At 39.2% G+C, this 15,226-nt stretch overlaps 1 protein-coding gene across 1 annotated transcript; it reads right to left on the bottom strand.

Moving 5' to 3' along the window:
- Positions 1-6,383: 6,383 nt before the first annotated feature.
- On the bottom strand, positions 6,384-8,422 carry LOC115727585 (F-box protein At5g03100-like). The gene is made up of 3 exons (XM_030657825.2): positions 7,589-8,422; positions 7,247-7,426; positions 6,384-6,764 (listed from the first exon to the last, which is right to left on the bottom strand). The coding sequence occupies exons 1-3, from the start codon at positions 8,420-8,422 to the stop codon at positions 6,384-6,386; spliced, it is 1,395 nt and encodes a 464-aa protein (XP_030513685.2).
- Positions 8,423-15,226: the final 6,804 nt, after the last annotated feature.

Raw genomic sequence — 15,226 nt, 5'->3', positions numbered from 1 at the left:
ACATGGGATTCAAGATTTTTACTTGATTTTAGTCGGTTCTAAGCGCTGGACATTTAAAGATCTTCTGCGGGAAGCTCAAGATTTTCTTTTATTTTGCTTGGGTTTTCATTGCTTTTCTCTCCCACTCCGTCTTGGGAGTTTTTGAATATGAATAAATTTATGTAACTAATCTTGAGTGAATGTGGAGATCGGTTCAGCCATTAGTCAAGTCGATATCCACCAAGGAAGATGTTTGACGTGGCTCCACAAACTCTTCGAGATTAGGCCGCTCTCTTTTCTCGATTTAGATTTGGGTCTAGATTCGGGATTTTACCCTCCCGAACTAAATCTAAATGTTGATTCAGAAGTTCCTCACATGTATTTGATTTATGTTCCTTCAAACATATTGATATTGGTCTTACTGCTCGACTATGGTGATGGGATGAGTACGTTGAATCTAGACAGACATCGTAAGCTGTTATAAGTGGTGTGAGAGTTCTCGGAATATGCTCATCGTTGCACCTAGTAATCAGCTGCGGAACATTTATGGCAGCAGATCTATTCTTGAAGTATGATAGTGTGCTTTTACTTGTAGAATATGCTTTTTTATTTGCTTTATGATATTTTCTTTTTCTTTTATTTATTGGTGATATGTTAGGTCTGAAAGCCTTTTATATGCCTCTCGAGTAATGAATAGAAACTTTCTTTTGACGAAAAGAAGAAGATAGGAGCGATGGACGATGTACGAGTTACAATAAATGTAATGACAAGTGCTAGAATAAAGTTGGTGTCGTAAATAGCAATATGTTTGGATTCGAAGAAAACTCAAAATAGGAAAATAACTAAATTGAAGGAAATTGTCCAAATAGGAAAATCATCAAGGGTTCATCTAGTGAAAATGTAGTGGAGTAAGTACCCTATTGTCGACACTTCCAGCCGACCGCCGCAGAGTGTAAGCCATCACTTAAGGAAGCAATCTCTACTCAAGTCCACGCTCCACTGAACAGAGAAAGAAAAGAAATGACAGAAGCCATGGCAGCTACTTCGAAGCAGACCATAGGCCAAAATGATGACGAGGATTACATATCAGTCTGTCGCCCGATTGCCCAGAAGCCAATTGAAAGATACACCACGAGGGAAGCTTCAAAATCCTATCAAAGAAACATTAAATATGAAATTAAGACTCTGCAAGGCGAGCCTATTTTTTAGGGTCGTGGTTTGGAAAAGAAGGCCACACAAGCATCAAACTTGCTGTGGCGAACAGAGCAGTAAGCTCATATTGCCCGGCGAATTTTGGGGCATCATGTCACTCTATCGAATCGAGAGAAAGCTCTCTCGAAGTATTAGAAGACTCAAAGCTGCTCCCACCCAAAAGCTGGCCGGCAACTGACGAAATTCGGCACAGTACACTGCTGGTCCGGTTGGAGAAAGATGCTTTGCATAATGGAACGGTGGGACATGTATAAATTCTTGAGTGGCATTTGAATTCTATTAGAACTTCAAAAAGTTAAAGAGCGAGTGATTTCTTCCTATAACGGAAGAGTCTTCTGGGTAGGACTGATCCCCAATGCACTGGAGGTCTATAGGAAGAGTTGAGATCCATCTTGAATTACCCTTTATCACAGGAGGACATTGATGCTCTTATATCGCCCGTTACAGCTACTGATGTTAAAGATGCAATTTGGTATATTAAAGAGGGCAAGAGTCCTGGACCCGATGGATGCACTTCTTAGTACTTCAAGAGAGACTGGAGTTGTCGGTGCTGATGTTACAAGTGCTATGCTTGAATTTTTTTCCTCCTCTTCCAGGCTTCTTGGTGCAATCAATACAATAACAGTAATAGCATTAGAGCCAAAAGTTCCCAATCCTTCAAATATGTCTTAGTTTAGACCAATTTTATGCTGTAATATGTTCTGTAATGGCATCACCAAGATACTTTCTCTGAGACCAATGGGGATTTTGCCTTCATTTATTCATCCCGATCAGAGTGCTTTCATTGAAGGGGGAAAGATTGCAGACAATATTCTTTTAACCCATGAAATTGTGAGATACTATCATTGAAATGGAGTTTCCAATACTTTATTAAAGCTGATATCATGAATGCTTTTGACTCTGTCAATTTGGATTTTACTCTTAAAATGTTTTATAGCCCATTGGGATTCCTACAACTTTTGTTAGTTAGATTCAGGCTTGCGTAACAAATCCCGTGTTTTCTATAGCTCTTAATGGTTCTTTGGAAGGTTATTCTCCTAAAAAGAAAGGGCTTAGAAGAGAACCTTGTTTTACAATCTTCTTGTCATGGCTATGCAAGTATTCTCATGCTTGTTGGCTGATCTGCAGCTGCAGGGAAAATTCATTATCATCCTCTGTGCAGCGAGATCAAGTACGCCCAATTATGTTATGCAGATGACCTTGTTATATTTTCGGGCAGGGAAGGTTGAGGACTCTGTGTGATTTTGCAGATATTTGAGAAGTTGTGCCAGCTGTGACGACTGAGACTTAATTCCATGAAGACTTAGTTCTGTTCAGAATGTTTATCTGCAGACTCAGCAACAAATATTTTGGCTATATCTGGATTTGAGCAAGGTTCTTTGCCTGTGGAATATCTTGGGGTCCCTCTTGTTTCAAGCAAGCTAACTGCAAGTGATCGTAAACCTCTGTTAGATAAGATTTTGGAAATGGTCAGCCACTCATACTCGAGGGGCCAGAATGAGCTGGGAGGTAGTTTGCATTCATAAGAGAGAGGGAGGCTTAGGTTTAAATAGGCTTGCACACTCAACTATGGCTTGCACTTTTAGACGTATAGAGATATGCCCTAAAACGACTATGTAATAGTTACATCTTAGGGATTTCAATTGTATTTTCAATTTCTTATTTAATTAATGGCAAAGACGTATTTTTTCATTTGTCCAATTATTTACTTATATGAATAAATTCCATAAGATCGCTTATGACTGGACCAATTCTTGAGACATTGAGAATGTGTGATGGGTTCACGCTTAAACCGAATCTTTAAAATGTTCCCGATCAATGGATCATTGAATGGATATCAACGATCCCGTTGAGATCGGCGTGTTCTTGACTTCACAATTAACTATTGGATACTTAAGGGAATGATGAGTCACAAGTCATTGGGTATTGCGATGCCCGAGTTAGAACACAAGTGCTTGTACCGGAAAAGTTCACCGAACGTGATACGCGTTGAATGATTAGCGACATGGAAGCTTTTAGCGTGGTCAATGTCTAATTGTTCATGCTTTGATCTTGTGTAAATAATCCTTAAACCTGAGGCATAGTGTTGACTTGTGTGTTGGATGGCTATGGTTTGCGAGGACACATATTAACGGTTCGTCAATCCATCTCTGTACTTAATGGTCACGCTTCATGCACATACGAAGTTACACATGTGCGTAAAATGGAATCTGTCTCCTTGCCACATGCAAGGCATGATATCCTATGCAATTTAATTATGACAATACATTGAAATCCTATGCAATATTAACGGTTCGTCAATCCATCTCTGTACTTGATGGTCACAGTTCATGCACATACGAAGTTACACATGTGCGTAAAATGGAATCTGTCTCCTTGTCACATGCAAGGCATGATATCCTATGCAATTTAATTATGACAATACATTGAAATCCTCTGCCGGGGTTATAACCGAGAATGAAATGTTCATGTTTCGTATGAATGCATGTCGATTAGATTTGTGCATATGATCGAATTGGTGACTTGATAAATATTCCATGGTCTTTGTTCGATCGGGATATAGTAAGACAGAGAGATTAAATTACACTGTGGCCAAAGCCGACAGATTCATTATGTTCTTAAAGTATTCACATTGTCTGCGTAGTCATGACATATTGTTAAATGTCACTCATGACTTGTAGGACCTAGAGATTGATCAGGACAATCAATTCTCTTGGAAGTACTAACGTGTTAGTGCATGTCTTACTTTCAGCTCGGTGATGAACCTAGGGATGTCACACACCTTAACCAATACATGACGACATTGAACGGAAAAACAACATTGTAAATATGTTTGCAATTACGATATACCGATTTTAGTCAGGCTAAAATTAAATTAAATGTGATTTAATTTTAATTTTATTTTTTGGTCATTGGCGCACGTGCATATGATGCACATGTATGTTGAACGTGGAAATATATTATACATCCAATATGCACATTTATTATTGTATATCCTTTTTGTTTATTATAATAATGGTTATTATTATTAAAAAAAAAAATTAAGTGCATGCACATGGTCAGCAAATGCTGACCATATGCGTGGCAGACGATGAGCAAATGTTGCTCATCGTCTGCCCATGCACAACGGACGGCAACGTAGTTGCCGTCGTTGTGTAATTCGCCCACGATCAGATCGTGGTTGCTTCTCACGATGCTGATAGTGCGGCGCATTTTTTCACAAAAAAAAAAAAAAAAAAAAATTTGTCTGCAAAAAGGAAAAGGGGAAACGAGTGAAAAACAGTTTTCACTCGGGCGTGCTTTTGTGAGAGAAAAAATCAGAAAATCCTCTCTAGACTTTTGCTCTTACGGTGACCAAAATTTTGAAAGCGTGAAGAATTGATTCCACAATATTGCTAGCACAATTCAAGTGGTGATCATCCGTAAGTTTTTTATTCCGTTCGACGTTGCGATTGGTAGTGTGTCCGAACTAGAGACTTAACACTTATGGGGCTCGGATCGAAGAACATCCGAATCTTTTCGTTTCAAGCATGCTTTAAGAGGTAATCCATTAACTTCATTCGTTAATTAAGATTTTCGATTGAAACACACGAACTACGCCTCCGAAGATACGTGTATAGGTTTTATTTATTTCCGCTGCGTTTGATTATTTTATATGATATTTTTGCCTGTGCATGTTACGTGTATCACAACAGTATATGGTTTTTGAAGTTCTATTGCGGCTAAATTTACTATCGTAGGAGGAGACAGTAAAATGAGCCATCTACTCCTTTTACTTTAATCATCCCAATAGCTTTAACTTCAATGTCTCTTCAAACCGTACAATATAGTATTTTCTTAAAGTCAAAAGATGTGTATGATCAAATACACATACTATTTAAGAAAATTATGGATAGGCTTATGAAGATTGTTGTAGATATTGAAAAGATCACTGGAAAACAGATGGAGCTACCGATAGAAATAATGTCTATATGTAGGTATATCTGGAAAGTAAGGAAAAATTAATCCACAGCCAGTTTCTTCGAAGAATACAAGCGCCATTTGACGAGCTTCAGAATTTGAAAATGAATGGTGGCTGTAAGCAGAGGAGCAACAAGCAAGGGAGATGGCATCCTACTTCTGAGGGATGTATGAAGATCAACTTGTTTCGGTAAAAGTAAAGAAGTTGGGGTCGCAGTCACTGTAAGGAATAGTAGGAGATCAGCCGTATCCGGTTAAAGTGAGGAGGTCCATGCTGTGTTGAGGTGAATGAAGCATTAGCAATTGAAGAAGGTGAAAGAACCTTAGTAGTTGGCAAAACTAAAAGATCGGTTGCAGTTTGTGATGAAAAGAGATGCTGAGGTGATTGGAAATGCTGTAAAGAACGTGAAAGAACTGTTGTAGTTAGGAAGTTGATACTATTGTGGATGACATTAGGAGGTGGCCTTTAGAATTTTCTTAATGTACAAGTTACTATAATCAGAAGGATGGAAAATGTATGACCTAATTAATTAGCATTGCAAGTGAATTTAATTAGGAAACTGCCATCCTTTAAAGGATTTGCTGGTTTTAGATGTAATTCACCCACCATGATATACTTTGTTTGAAAGAAGGAATTTAAGATGTACTCTTGTGGCCAAAATGGAAAAAAAAAAAAAAAGGGCCCTGATTAAAAAGAAAAAGCTCTTTAGAGGTGGTGGCGCCGCCTCCATGTTGGCGGGGAGGGCTTGCATATTGTTAAATATGTGTATCATTAAAGCTTAAAAGTGAATTAGCGTCCCTAATCATTGAAATTTTTATGAACTCGCTGAGTTTATAATGTTTCAATCACTCCCAACATATTTCTTTGTTTTAAAATAGACTCAATTGTTCATAACTAATTTGATCCCCGTGCTATAATTTTTACGTTCTATGCTATTAGGGAGCAAAAGTTTTTGGCTTTCTTCTAATTTTTAAAGATGTAAAAAAAAAGAGATCAATTAAAGCCATCCGAATGTTTACATGACAAGATATGATCTCAATAAGTCAAGAAGATGGCAAATAACCTCTTCAGGGAAAAGGTCCGTAAACTGAGAGAGTTCGAAAACAATTCCGAAGACAAAATGCAATCCGAGAACTTGCTTTAAAACCCAGAAAAACATAAACGAGACTTTACTAGCAAGCAGCAACAGATGAGCTAGCTGATGTTGTGGCGTACAATGTTCCTATTCCAATCAGGTATTTTTATTGCCAATGCGCAAACACGTTGTTATATTCCACCGCTTTCCAACCCCTTTTTCCATGTAATTGAGTATAACTGCTGCATGCTTGGAAGCTCTGTAACAACTTTGAAGTCGTTGGGCCACTTCAAGCAATATGTCTGAATCAACTACCTCACGCTCAGACTTGACCTTGATGACCATATTTTCCAGGATAGATGCATGTCCGAGCAAAAACTTTACCAGCACGAGCACTTCGTCATACTTGATTCTTAAACAAGCATAAAATCCAATTATCTCTATATTCTTGAGATGCCGAGCCCAACTCTTGTACTTCTTCTTTACGCCCCAATAGCTTTCATGATCAACATCGCTAAAGTTATAGCCAGATTTACACTGCACAAAGAATAAAAGACGGTGAACGTTCCAACAAAAACAAGATTTAGTTTCAATGCCTTAATGTTTTAATCATCTAAAAGAAGAATTATCCCTTGTAAAATTAGATGTCTAGCCTACAATAATGAGATTAGAGGAAATCATAAATAAGGGAAAAAAAAAATATGGGCACTCGAGTTCATCAATGCCTGGGCATGAATTCTCATTGTCACCCAGTGGCCTTCACAAAAAGGGAAAAAAGAAAAGGAAAAGACCGTGAGATTGTCGTGAAACATTCGGAGCATTATATAGGGGGAGCATTTGAAACATAGGTTGCAACAGTCATGAAACAAACATATCATTACACCGGTGACATTAGTTCATGGACTCAAGAAGACAAGGGAAGTGAGATTCTTTGGATGATACATTCGAGTTAATTCTTTGAAGTTTTTATATGCAGAGATCATTATCTAAACCTATGGATTAGAGTTCAAGGAGTATACCCAGAGATCGCCCCAATCAGATGGCTCAAAACTTATGACAAGCTTCTCCAAATTTGGTGTAGTTGCTAGCATATTTGCTACAGCAGGGAAACTGAACTGCCTGAAGGGAATGTGTAGCGTTAAAGACTTGCAATTTGGCAGCAAAACCTGCACGTCTTCTACCTTCGGAGGCCACATAACCTAACCACGTCAAAACCACGTCGAAAGTCAGTTTAACTTGGAAAAAAAAATTGCAGAGGTAGAATAATTCCATCAATGTAATTCCAAAACATTCATAAAGTTTGGTAGAATAATGATCACTCATAGATGATGTCCATTGGGAAGAAAGATGATTAGGCTTACCCGAAGGCACCATGCGCCCAAAAGAATCTGAGTAGCGCTATGCAGCTTGGAAAGCATTTGCTTTAGCGGGAAGTAATCCGATCTGACCGGACCGTCAAAATCTAATTCTGCAATGACTAAGAATGGTGCTTCAATAATTCTTAACATCCCATGAAAATGATCGCCTCTCACTCGCAATGACAGCAAACAAGGAGTCGAGATCTCCACGAGGGATTCCACGATAAGAGCATCAATTACCAACTCTCTCAAGCTTCTCGAATGAATTCTTCTTACATCCTGGCAACTTATCAAATTCAAGTATTCAAGAACAGGGCTGCCCATCAAAATCTTCCGAAGCACATCATCGCTCACATTTTGGATGGTCAAGGACTTGAGCGAACTCCAACTAATACAATCACCGGATGAGAAACCACAGCCTCTCAAACATAGCTTAGTCAACGAAGAGCAACGATTAAGCGATGGACACAATGTGTAAAACTCCCAATAAATATTCACGATGAGGAGAAGGTCCTCGACTTGATGATCAATAGCAAAGTGAATCCATGAATCAATGGTAGAGTGGCAGAAGTCCCGCTTTGATCTTATGTCTAGATGGAACTTTTTCACCTTAGGCGACACATAGTGAACCAAAACTTTGTTCACAATTGAATAATCGTAAAAAGAGTCGAACCCGAGATCCAAAACAGTGGTCCAAATAGACCGCCACCTTCTCGACAAGATGCAAGTCTTGACGACCTCCCTCGTGGGCAAAAAGGAGAAGATATGGTGGATTAGACAATCGGGCAATAGACTGATGTAGTCCTGGCCTATGGCCTGGCACGATGTACCTGCCATGGCTTATGAATGGTTTCTAGGGTCACTATTTTTCTCTATTCAGTGACGCACGAACTTGTGCATGGTCACCCACTCTTTGTAATGTTATGGCTTAGATTTATGCTACGATACAGGAGGAAGTTCAAAGTCTTATACTATGCTTAATGCAAAAATTCTTTTATCATTCCAAACCCCTAAAAAGGAAAAAAAAATCTCATGCATCCTATACATGCTTGGCGTAATCAACCAACCAGATTATTCTCTCAATATGTACTCAATCAACATTTATTCATTGTACATTGTATCCGTTGAAAATATGACTTGAGTTTGAACCTCAAAAAGAAACTCTCCAAATTCGAATAGGTTTCCAAGTTTGAGTGCTTTCTAAATTGACTAAATTTTCTAAAAAAGAGCTTCCAGTTTTGGATCCAATTCTTTTCATGCTGAATTGTGTAAAAGGAGTTTCCTAAAAAGGGGTTTCCTATTTGATTAGTTTATACATGTTGAATTGTTTAAAATGTTGTTTATGTCCAAATTTCATTCAATTCTGGTTGACAATAAATGCACAGATTATTTGACGACATCCAAATATGCATGGTTTATTCTGGGAATTTCTCTCAGTGACAAACTAATAGGTACAAAGGTAAAATCTAAAATTTAAAATAAACACACAATGCCTTAAATATGCATGGTAAAACCCACTTAGAAATTGTTAGAAGAAGAGAGAAAAAATATATGATATGCTGCGTTGAAATAGAAAATGTTGACAAAAGAAGGAAAGTGGATAAATTTGGATCCACTACTTTTAATTTCAGTTTAATCATTAGCAGCAACTACGTCTCTTTAGTAAGAATGATTGGATTAAGTTGTATGGGGTTGGAAATGGCTGTTGGTGTGACGCCCTGAAATTTCGTAGTTTGTTAAGAGACCGAGTTCAATAAAAAGGATTATTGTTGAATTCTAGTTGGTATAAAATTTCGGATCAAAAGGACGTAAGTGACGATTTTTGGACGTTTCCCGATTTGTCGTTCGGTTTCGATTGAGTCTTGAAATCGTAGACGCGACTTAGGATTTTAATCCTCACGCCTAAACTTTTCCTGACCGAACCTAGCCCGTGAAAACCCAAATTTTATTCCCGATCGGTTGAGCCAAAAATTCGTTCAGTCCTAAAATGTCAAATTACCATCTTGCCCTTCAATTACTCACTTGTGGACAAAAGCTTTAATTGGTGAGTGGATTGTGGGACCCACTTGTCTTTCCCCAACCACTAGTCCACTCACCCTTCTGCCCACTCTCTCTCTCTCTCTTCCCTATCTTCTCTCACCTCACCCTCCACGTGAAGCCCCCTCCCCATCACTTCATCCCCATCTTATCTTTTTCTCTTTCTTCCATTACTTCCCTCTCTCTCCTCCTGTTGACCGCGCGAGCACTTCCCCCATCTACTGTGTTTCTTCTTCCTCTTGTCTTCTTCGTCTTCATCGTCCATCGCCATCTTCTTTTCTTTTTGGGTAGCTTCCACCCGATCTCCATCACCACCACCACAGCCTCGCCTCGCTCCACCTCGCGCCGCCGCCGCTGCAAGCTCGTTGCTCGTCCACCAGCTCCGTTCAACCCCTCCAGTCGCGCCTCGCGGCCCCAACCCCACGCCTCCAGTCGAGCCACCTCCGTCGTCCGTCACTCCCCGAGCCAACCGCCACCGTACCGCCGCGCCACCGCCGCGCCACCGCACCTCAGCCACTCGTCATCGCGTCACCGCCTCAAGCCGCGAGATCCGAGGACCCGAGACCTCACCCGACGCCGACCCGAGCCCCTCACCTCGGCCTCCGTTGTTCCTCGTGCAAGACCCACTAGATCTGGGTGTCCCGACTGCAGGAATCGCAGCCCTGCCGTCGTCCCGAGAGCGTGGAGCCAAGATTTTCCGTTCGGGTGAACAGTGTTTCGTGAACAGTGACAGTGAACAGTACGGGTGAACAGTGATCGGTGAATAGTGCTCATGAATAGTACCGGCGTGAATACTGCCGCCGGCCGACCGTGAACAGTAACTCCGGCGGTGAACAGTAATTTTCGACATCGGTCTCAAAGTTCGTGCCGAGGAATTTTCAAGGATCGCCAATAATCGTCGCGGGCGGGGCTGAGTTCGTGTCACCGCCACTCGAGTTGAGACCGCCCGAGCTAGTTAAAACGGTGAGTTGACCCTAATCCTTGGTTAGGGCGCTAATTGCGCCTAGAATTAGTTAGCTAGTCAATAGGGAATTTAGGTAGATTTGATTATGGTCGGATTAGTTAGAAACTCGGTTTAGGGTAAATGACCATAATCGATTAAATTAGAATTGTCCGTGGCTAATTGTTGTTAGGCGAACTTGACCGTTTGTTGTGATTTGATCGCGAGCGAGCGATAGGTTAAGGACGAGCGATCGATTGGCGACTATAAATCAAATTGGCTAATTAATGACTCAGGTACGAAATTGAGCCTTTATGTGGCCTAGTGGAATTGATGACTTTGTTTGAGTGGATCGCCCCGTTGAAATGTTGATTTGAGTATCCTAAATGCTCGTTGAGTGAGTTGGTGTTTGTTTGGGAATTAATTGTCCCGTGTGTCTTTCCAAACTCTATTTGGTAGTCCGCATATGCATATGACCGTGTGCAAAATCAAAGACATATTTTAGCATGAAAATAGCCTTGAGCCGAGTCTTTGAGCACGTTGTGTGAGCATCCGGCCTAAATCAAAGAGAATAAGTTGATTGATGTGTCGGGTGTGCTGTATGGTCATATGAAGGAACGATGATGGGTTTTCCTGGCAAGTTTGTACTGTACACATAGTACACACCGTACCATTTTTATGGAACCACACGACTTGCCAGAAGCACAATAATTCATGCCCCGTATGGTATGTATGGTTTTAAGGGATTATCGGATGCCGGTCGCAGCTTGTGATGGACCGAAACCCCGTATAGGGATGCCTACTTGCCGTGCCGCGTGGTGCACCTTGGATACACCGCTTGTAGTAGCCGTTGCCGAGAGGGAAAAGGAACGTAGCCTTGGTCTCGGGAAGAATGCGGGATCGCATTAGTTGTGAGAGTCGATCACGGCCGCGTGGATCCTCATCACCGTGGCGCCAAGAGCGCGATCATCGTTAATAATTGGACTTGTGTGGTGTCCAAAGGCATACTTGTGAGTGTGATGCATGTTCGGTTGGTTGTCCGATGTGGCTATTGAGTGGAGTCAAGCATTGCATTATGTGTGGTCAAGGCCGGGTAAGTATGCATGTGGGTGATTATTGCCATGTGATATGATGGCCGGATATATGTCTATATCGTGATTTTTATAATCCTCGTGTTTAGGAGGTTATAGGCGAATCGGTGTCCTAACCGAGCTTAGGCTTGATTCATTGAGATTTATATCTCACCCCGTTGTGGGAACCACTTTCGGGTCCCAAGTGATGGAGCTTTGCGGGTACCGAGGCCAAGTTATGAGGGTAGTCTTTTGGAGTAGATGAAAAGTTAACCTTATTGACCGGGTAACATTTGAGGTCTTAGTGAGCTGCCCCGAAGTATGGGGTTGTATATATTTCTGTAGCTCAAGAGGATTAAGACTCATCTACTGTCTTGTAACTGGGGATGTTACTTTTGACTATTTTCCTTGGTATATATTTCCTGCTATGCTATCCCGCTGTTTTATTTGTCCGGGAGAATTGCACGTTCCGCATGCGCCGTAATTTCGTAGGTCGATGGCTTACCCGGGACGCTATCATTCATGACCCGAGGCGAGTAAGGTAGGGATGTCGCGAGCTCGAGAGTCGGGGCGTGATAGTTGGGATATACGTGACATGCATAGGCAAAATAATAATTATAAATGGAGCAAAAATAAAATCCATACATGTATCTCAAGAGGCATTGTTCGTGAGTTTCAATCAAAAATCAAATTAAATGAAGGAATTTAACATATTACCTCTCGTAGTGTGCTTGAAACAAGCTGGTTTGGATGTTCTTTGGTTTGAGCTCCACAAAATGTCGGCCCTCTAATTTAGATATACCACCAATCGTAATGTTGAACCGAAGAACAAGCTCGCTAGAATCACTTGCTAGAAATCTTGAGGAATCAATTCTCCGAACTCTCAATATTCTTGTTCACTCCAAGAACAAAAGCAACTGAATACTTTTTGTCTCTCTTTCACACAACAATGGCACGCCCACTCTGCGAACACCCTGAATGCAAATGTGACTGTTTTCTTTTTGTTAAAGAAACGGCGCACAATGAAACTCACAATCAGCAATTGCTAATCGTGACAATTAACCCCACGATCAGCAAACCACTGGTCGTGGGTGTGCAAGTGCACGACGGTTAGCATCACTAGCACACGATAGGCAATGTTGCTGACGGGGCCTTGCGCACAATTTTTGTCCTAATGAATTAGCATCGCAGGTATTTTGGAAATTGTCAACCTGTAAAGGATTTGCTGGTTTTTGATGTAATTCACCCACCAAAATGCACTTTGTTTGAAAGGAGTTTAAGATGTATTCTTGTGGCCAAAAAGAAGGGAAAAAATGACCTTGTGCAAAAAGAAATGCTCTTTAGAGGTGGCGGCGCCGCCCTCATGGTGGCAGCGAGGGCTAGCATATTGTTAAATATGTGGATCATTAAAGCGTAAAAGTGAATTAGCGTCCCAATCATTGAACATTCTAAGAACTCACTGAATATTTAATGTTCGAGCACTCCAGTATTTTATCCTTGTTTTCAAATAAACTTGATTTCTTTGTAACTAATTTGATCCCTACCCCATGTTGAATGGAGTAAAAGGAGTATCTAAAAAAGGTTTCCTATTTGACGAGTTTATTTGTGTTGAATTTTTTAAGATGTTGTTAATGTGTAAACTTCATCTGACCATAAATACATAAATTGTTTGATATCGTGGAAAAGATCTCGGTTTTTTTATGGAAATTTCTGTCTACGACAAGGCTAATATATACAGAGGTAAAATCTAAAATTTAAAATGAAACGTAGTGCCTTAAATGAGCAAGGTAAGAGAGAGAAGAAAGCATATGATATTCTAAATTATGACATGTACATCCTCCATTGAAATAGAAAATGCTGACCAAAGAAGAAAGTTGATAATCTTGGATCCACCCCTACGAATTTCAGTTGAATCCTAACGGCAATTACCTATCATCTGATATTATAAATTATGACAATTACATCGTACATTAAAATAGAAAATACTGGCAAAATAAGGAAAGTGGGTAAATTTGGATCGCTACTCAATTGAATCAATAACGGCAATAATGTCCCTTAGTGAAAATGAGTGGATTTAGTTGCATGGGGCTGGAATAGACTCCACTATTTTTAAATGAGTGCGGAAAGAAATTCAATTAGTCTAGAATTTAAGGATGTGCATGGCAATACTTCGCTTTAGAAATTCACTTCTAACTAGAAGTTGATTTTTCTACTTTTTTTTTTTTTGGTAAGGTAAGTATGTATTGATCTTCCAAAAGCTACTTTTGCTTAAGAGAAAAAAGTTGATTTTTCTACTTCTAGAGAAAAGTAATTTTTTTTACCTTCTTCAAGTGTCCCCAAAACTACTTCTAAAGAAAAATGCTCCAGAAGTAGAAAAATGAAATTGCGTAACAAAACGGATTTTTGTTCTAGAAGTTAAGTTACCAAATAGATTTTTGCTTCGAAAGTGTTATCATGCGCACCCTAAATCTTTGCACCGAGATTAGATTTCCTAATCACATCTCCTAAGAAATATCACATCATGGTTGGTGCACCGAATTGTTTAGTTTGTTCTAAGATCAACGTGTTTTCCTCTTAGGATGTGTTTGGCAAGGATTCTCATCGAAAAGATCAATTCTATTCATAATTGATTTTTTTTTTATTCTGTTCCCTGACGAGTTTTAGAGAATTAGAGTGCATTTAGTATCTGCACAAAATTTTTATTCTCGAAACAAGAATGTATTTGGTAACTACACATAATTACTATTTTTCAGGAACAATTTCTTTTCTCAATTTTTTTTATTTAAGTGAAATAATTAAGTCTTGTCACTATAAAGTCAACCTGTCGACACTCGGTTTTTTTATCGTTAGTTCTTTAGTAAAATTTTCAAAAATTCATAAACAATTCATAAAAGTCAAAAAAATTGCAAAATTAATTTTGGGGACCTTGACCAAGCACAGGGAACCATTTTTAAATGAAAAATAATTTTTCATATTTTTCGTTTTTTAATATTTTCCCAAAAATAAAAATAATTGAAAATTTAAAAAATAGCATTTGAGATCAGAAAAATATGCAAAAATAGTCTATATTTTTCTTTTAATTCCCTTTTCAATATGACCACTTAAGATTTAAAAAAAAATTGATTCAGGACCCTATGTTTCTTCATTGAACATAATCCTAAATCAAGCCAAAAATTACCTTTTGAGTCATGTTATTTGCAAGCTTTACATTTTTGGAGTCTTGAAATTCAACTTGATTACCCTGCATTGCAACTGAGTACTTGAATTACAAGAAATTGCAAAATTGCACAATTTGGACTCAATTGTATTAAAACATTTCAATTTAGTCCTTATGATCTTTTCAAAGTCAAATTAATTAAAATTTAGGGACTGCCATGACTAGGTAAGACCTCTATCTTATGTTTTTCAACCTTACGAATCGATTGTCGTGGGCATTTCGAACTAAATTGATCATTTAAGCCATCGATTGGGGTATTTGATTAATTCACCACAAAATTTTGGAGAAAATCATATTTTTAGATGATATTCGTGCCCCTTAATGTAAATTTGAAATTTTATTTTGAAAAATTTTGAAGTTTATAAGGTCAATTTGGT

The sequence above is a fragment of the Rhodamnia argentea genome, chromosome 3 (genome assembly GCF_020921035.1).
Source record: "Rhodamnia argentea isolate NSW1041297 chromosome 3, ASM2092103v1, whole genome shotgun sequence".
Lineage (NCBI taxonomy): Eukaryota > Viridiplantae > Streptophyta > Magnoliopsida > Myrtales > Myrtaceae > Rhodamnia > Rhodamnia argentea.
The sequence above is the reverse complement of the archived record's forward strand: the minus strand, read 5'-3'. Positions and strand labels throughout refer to the sequence as shown.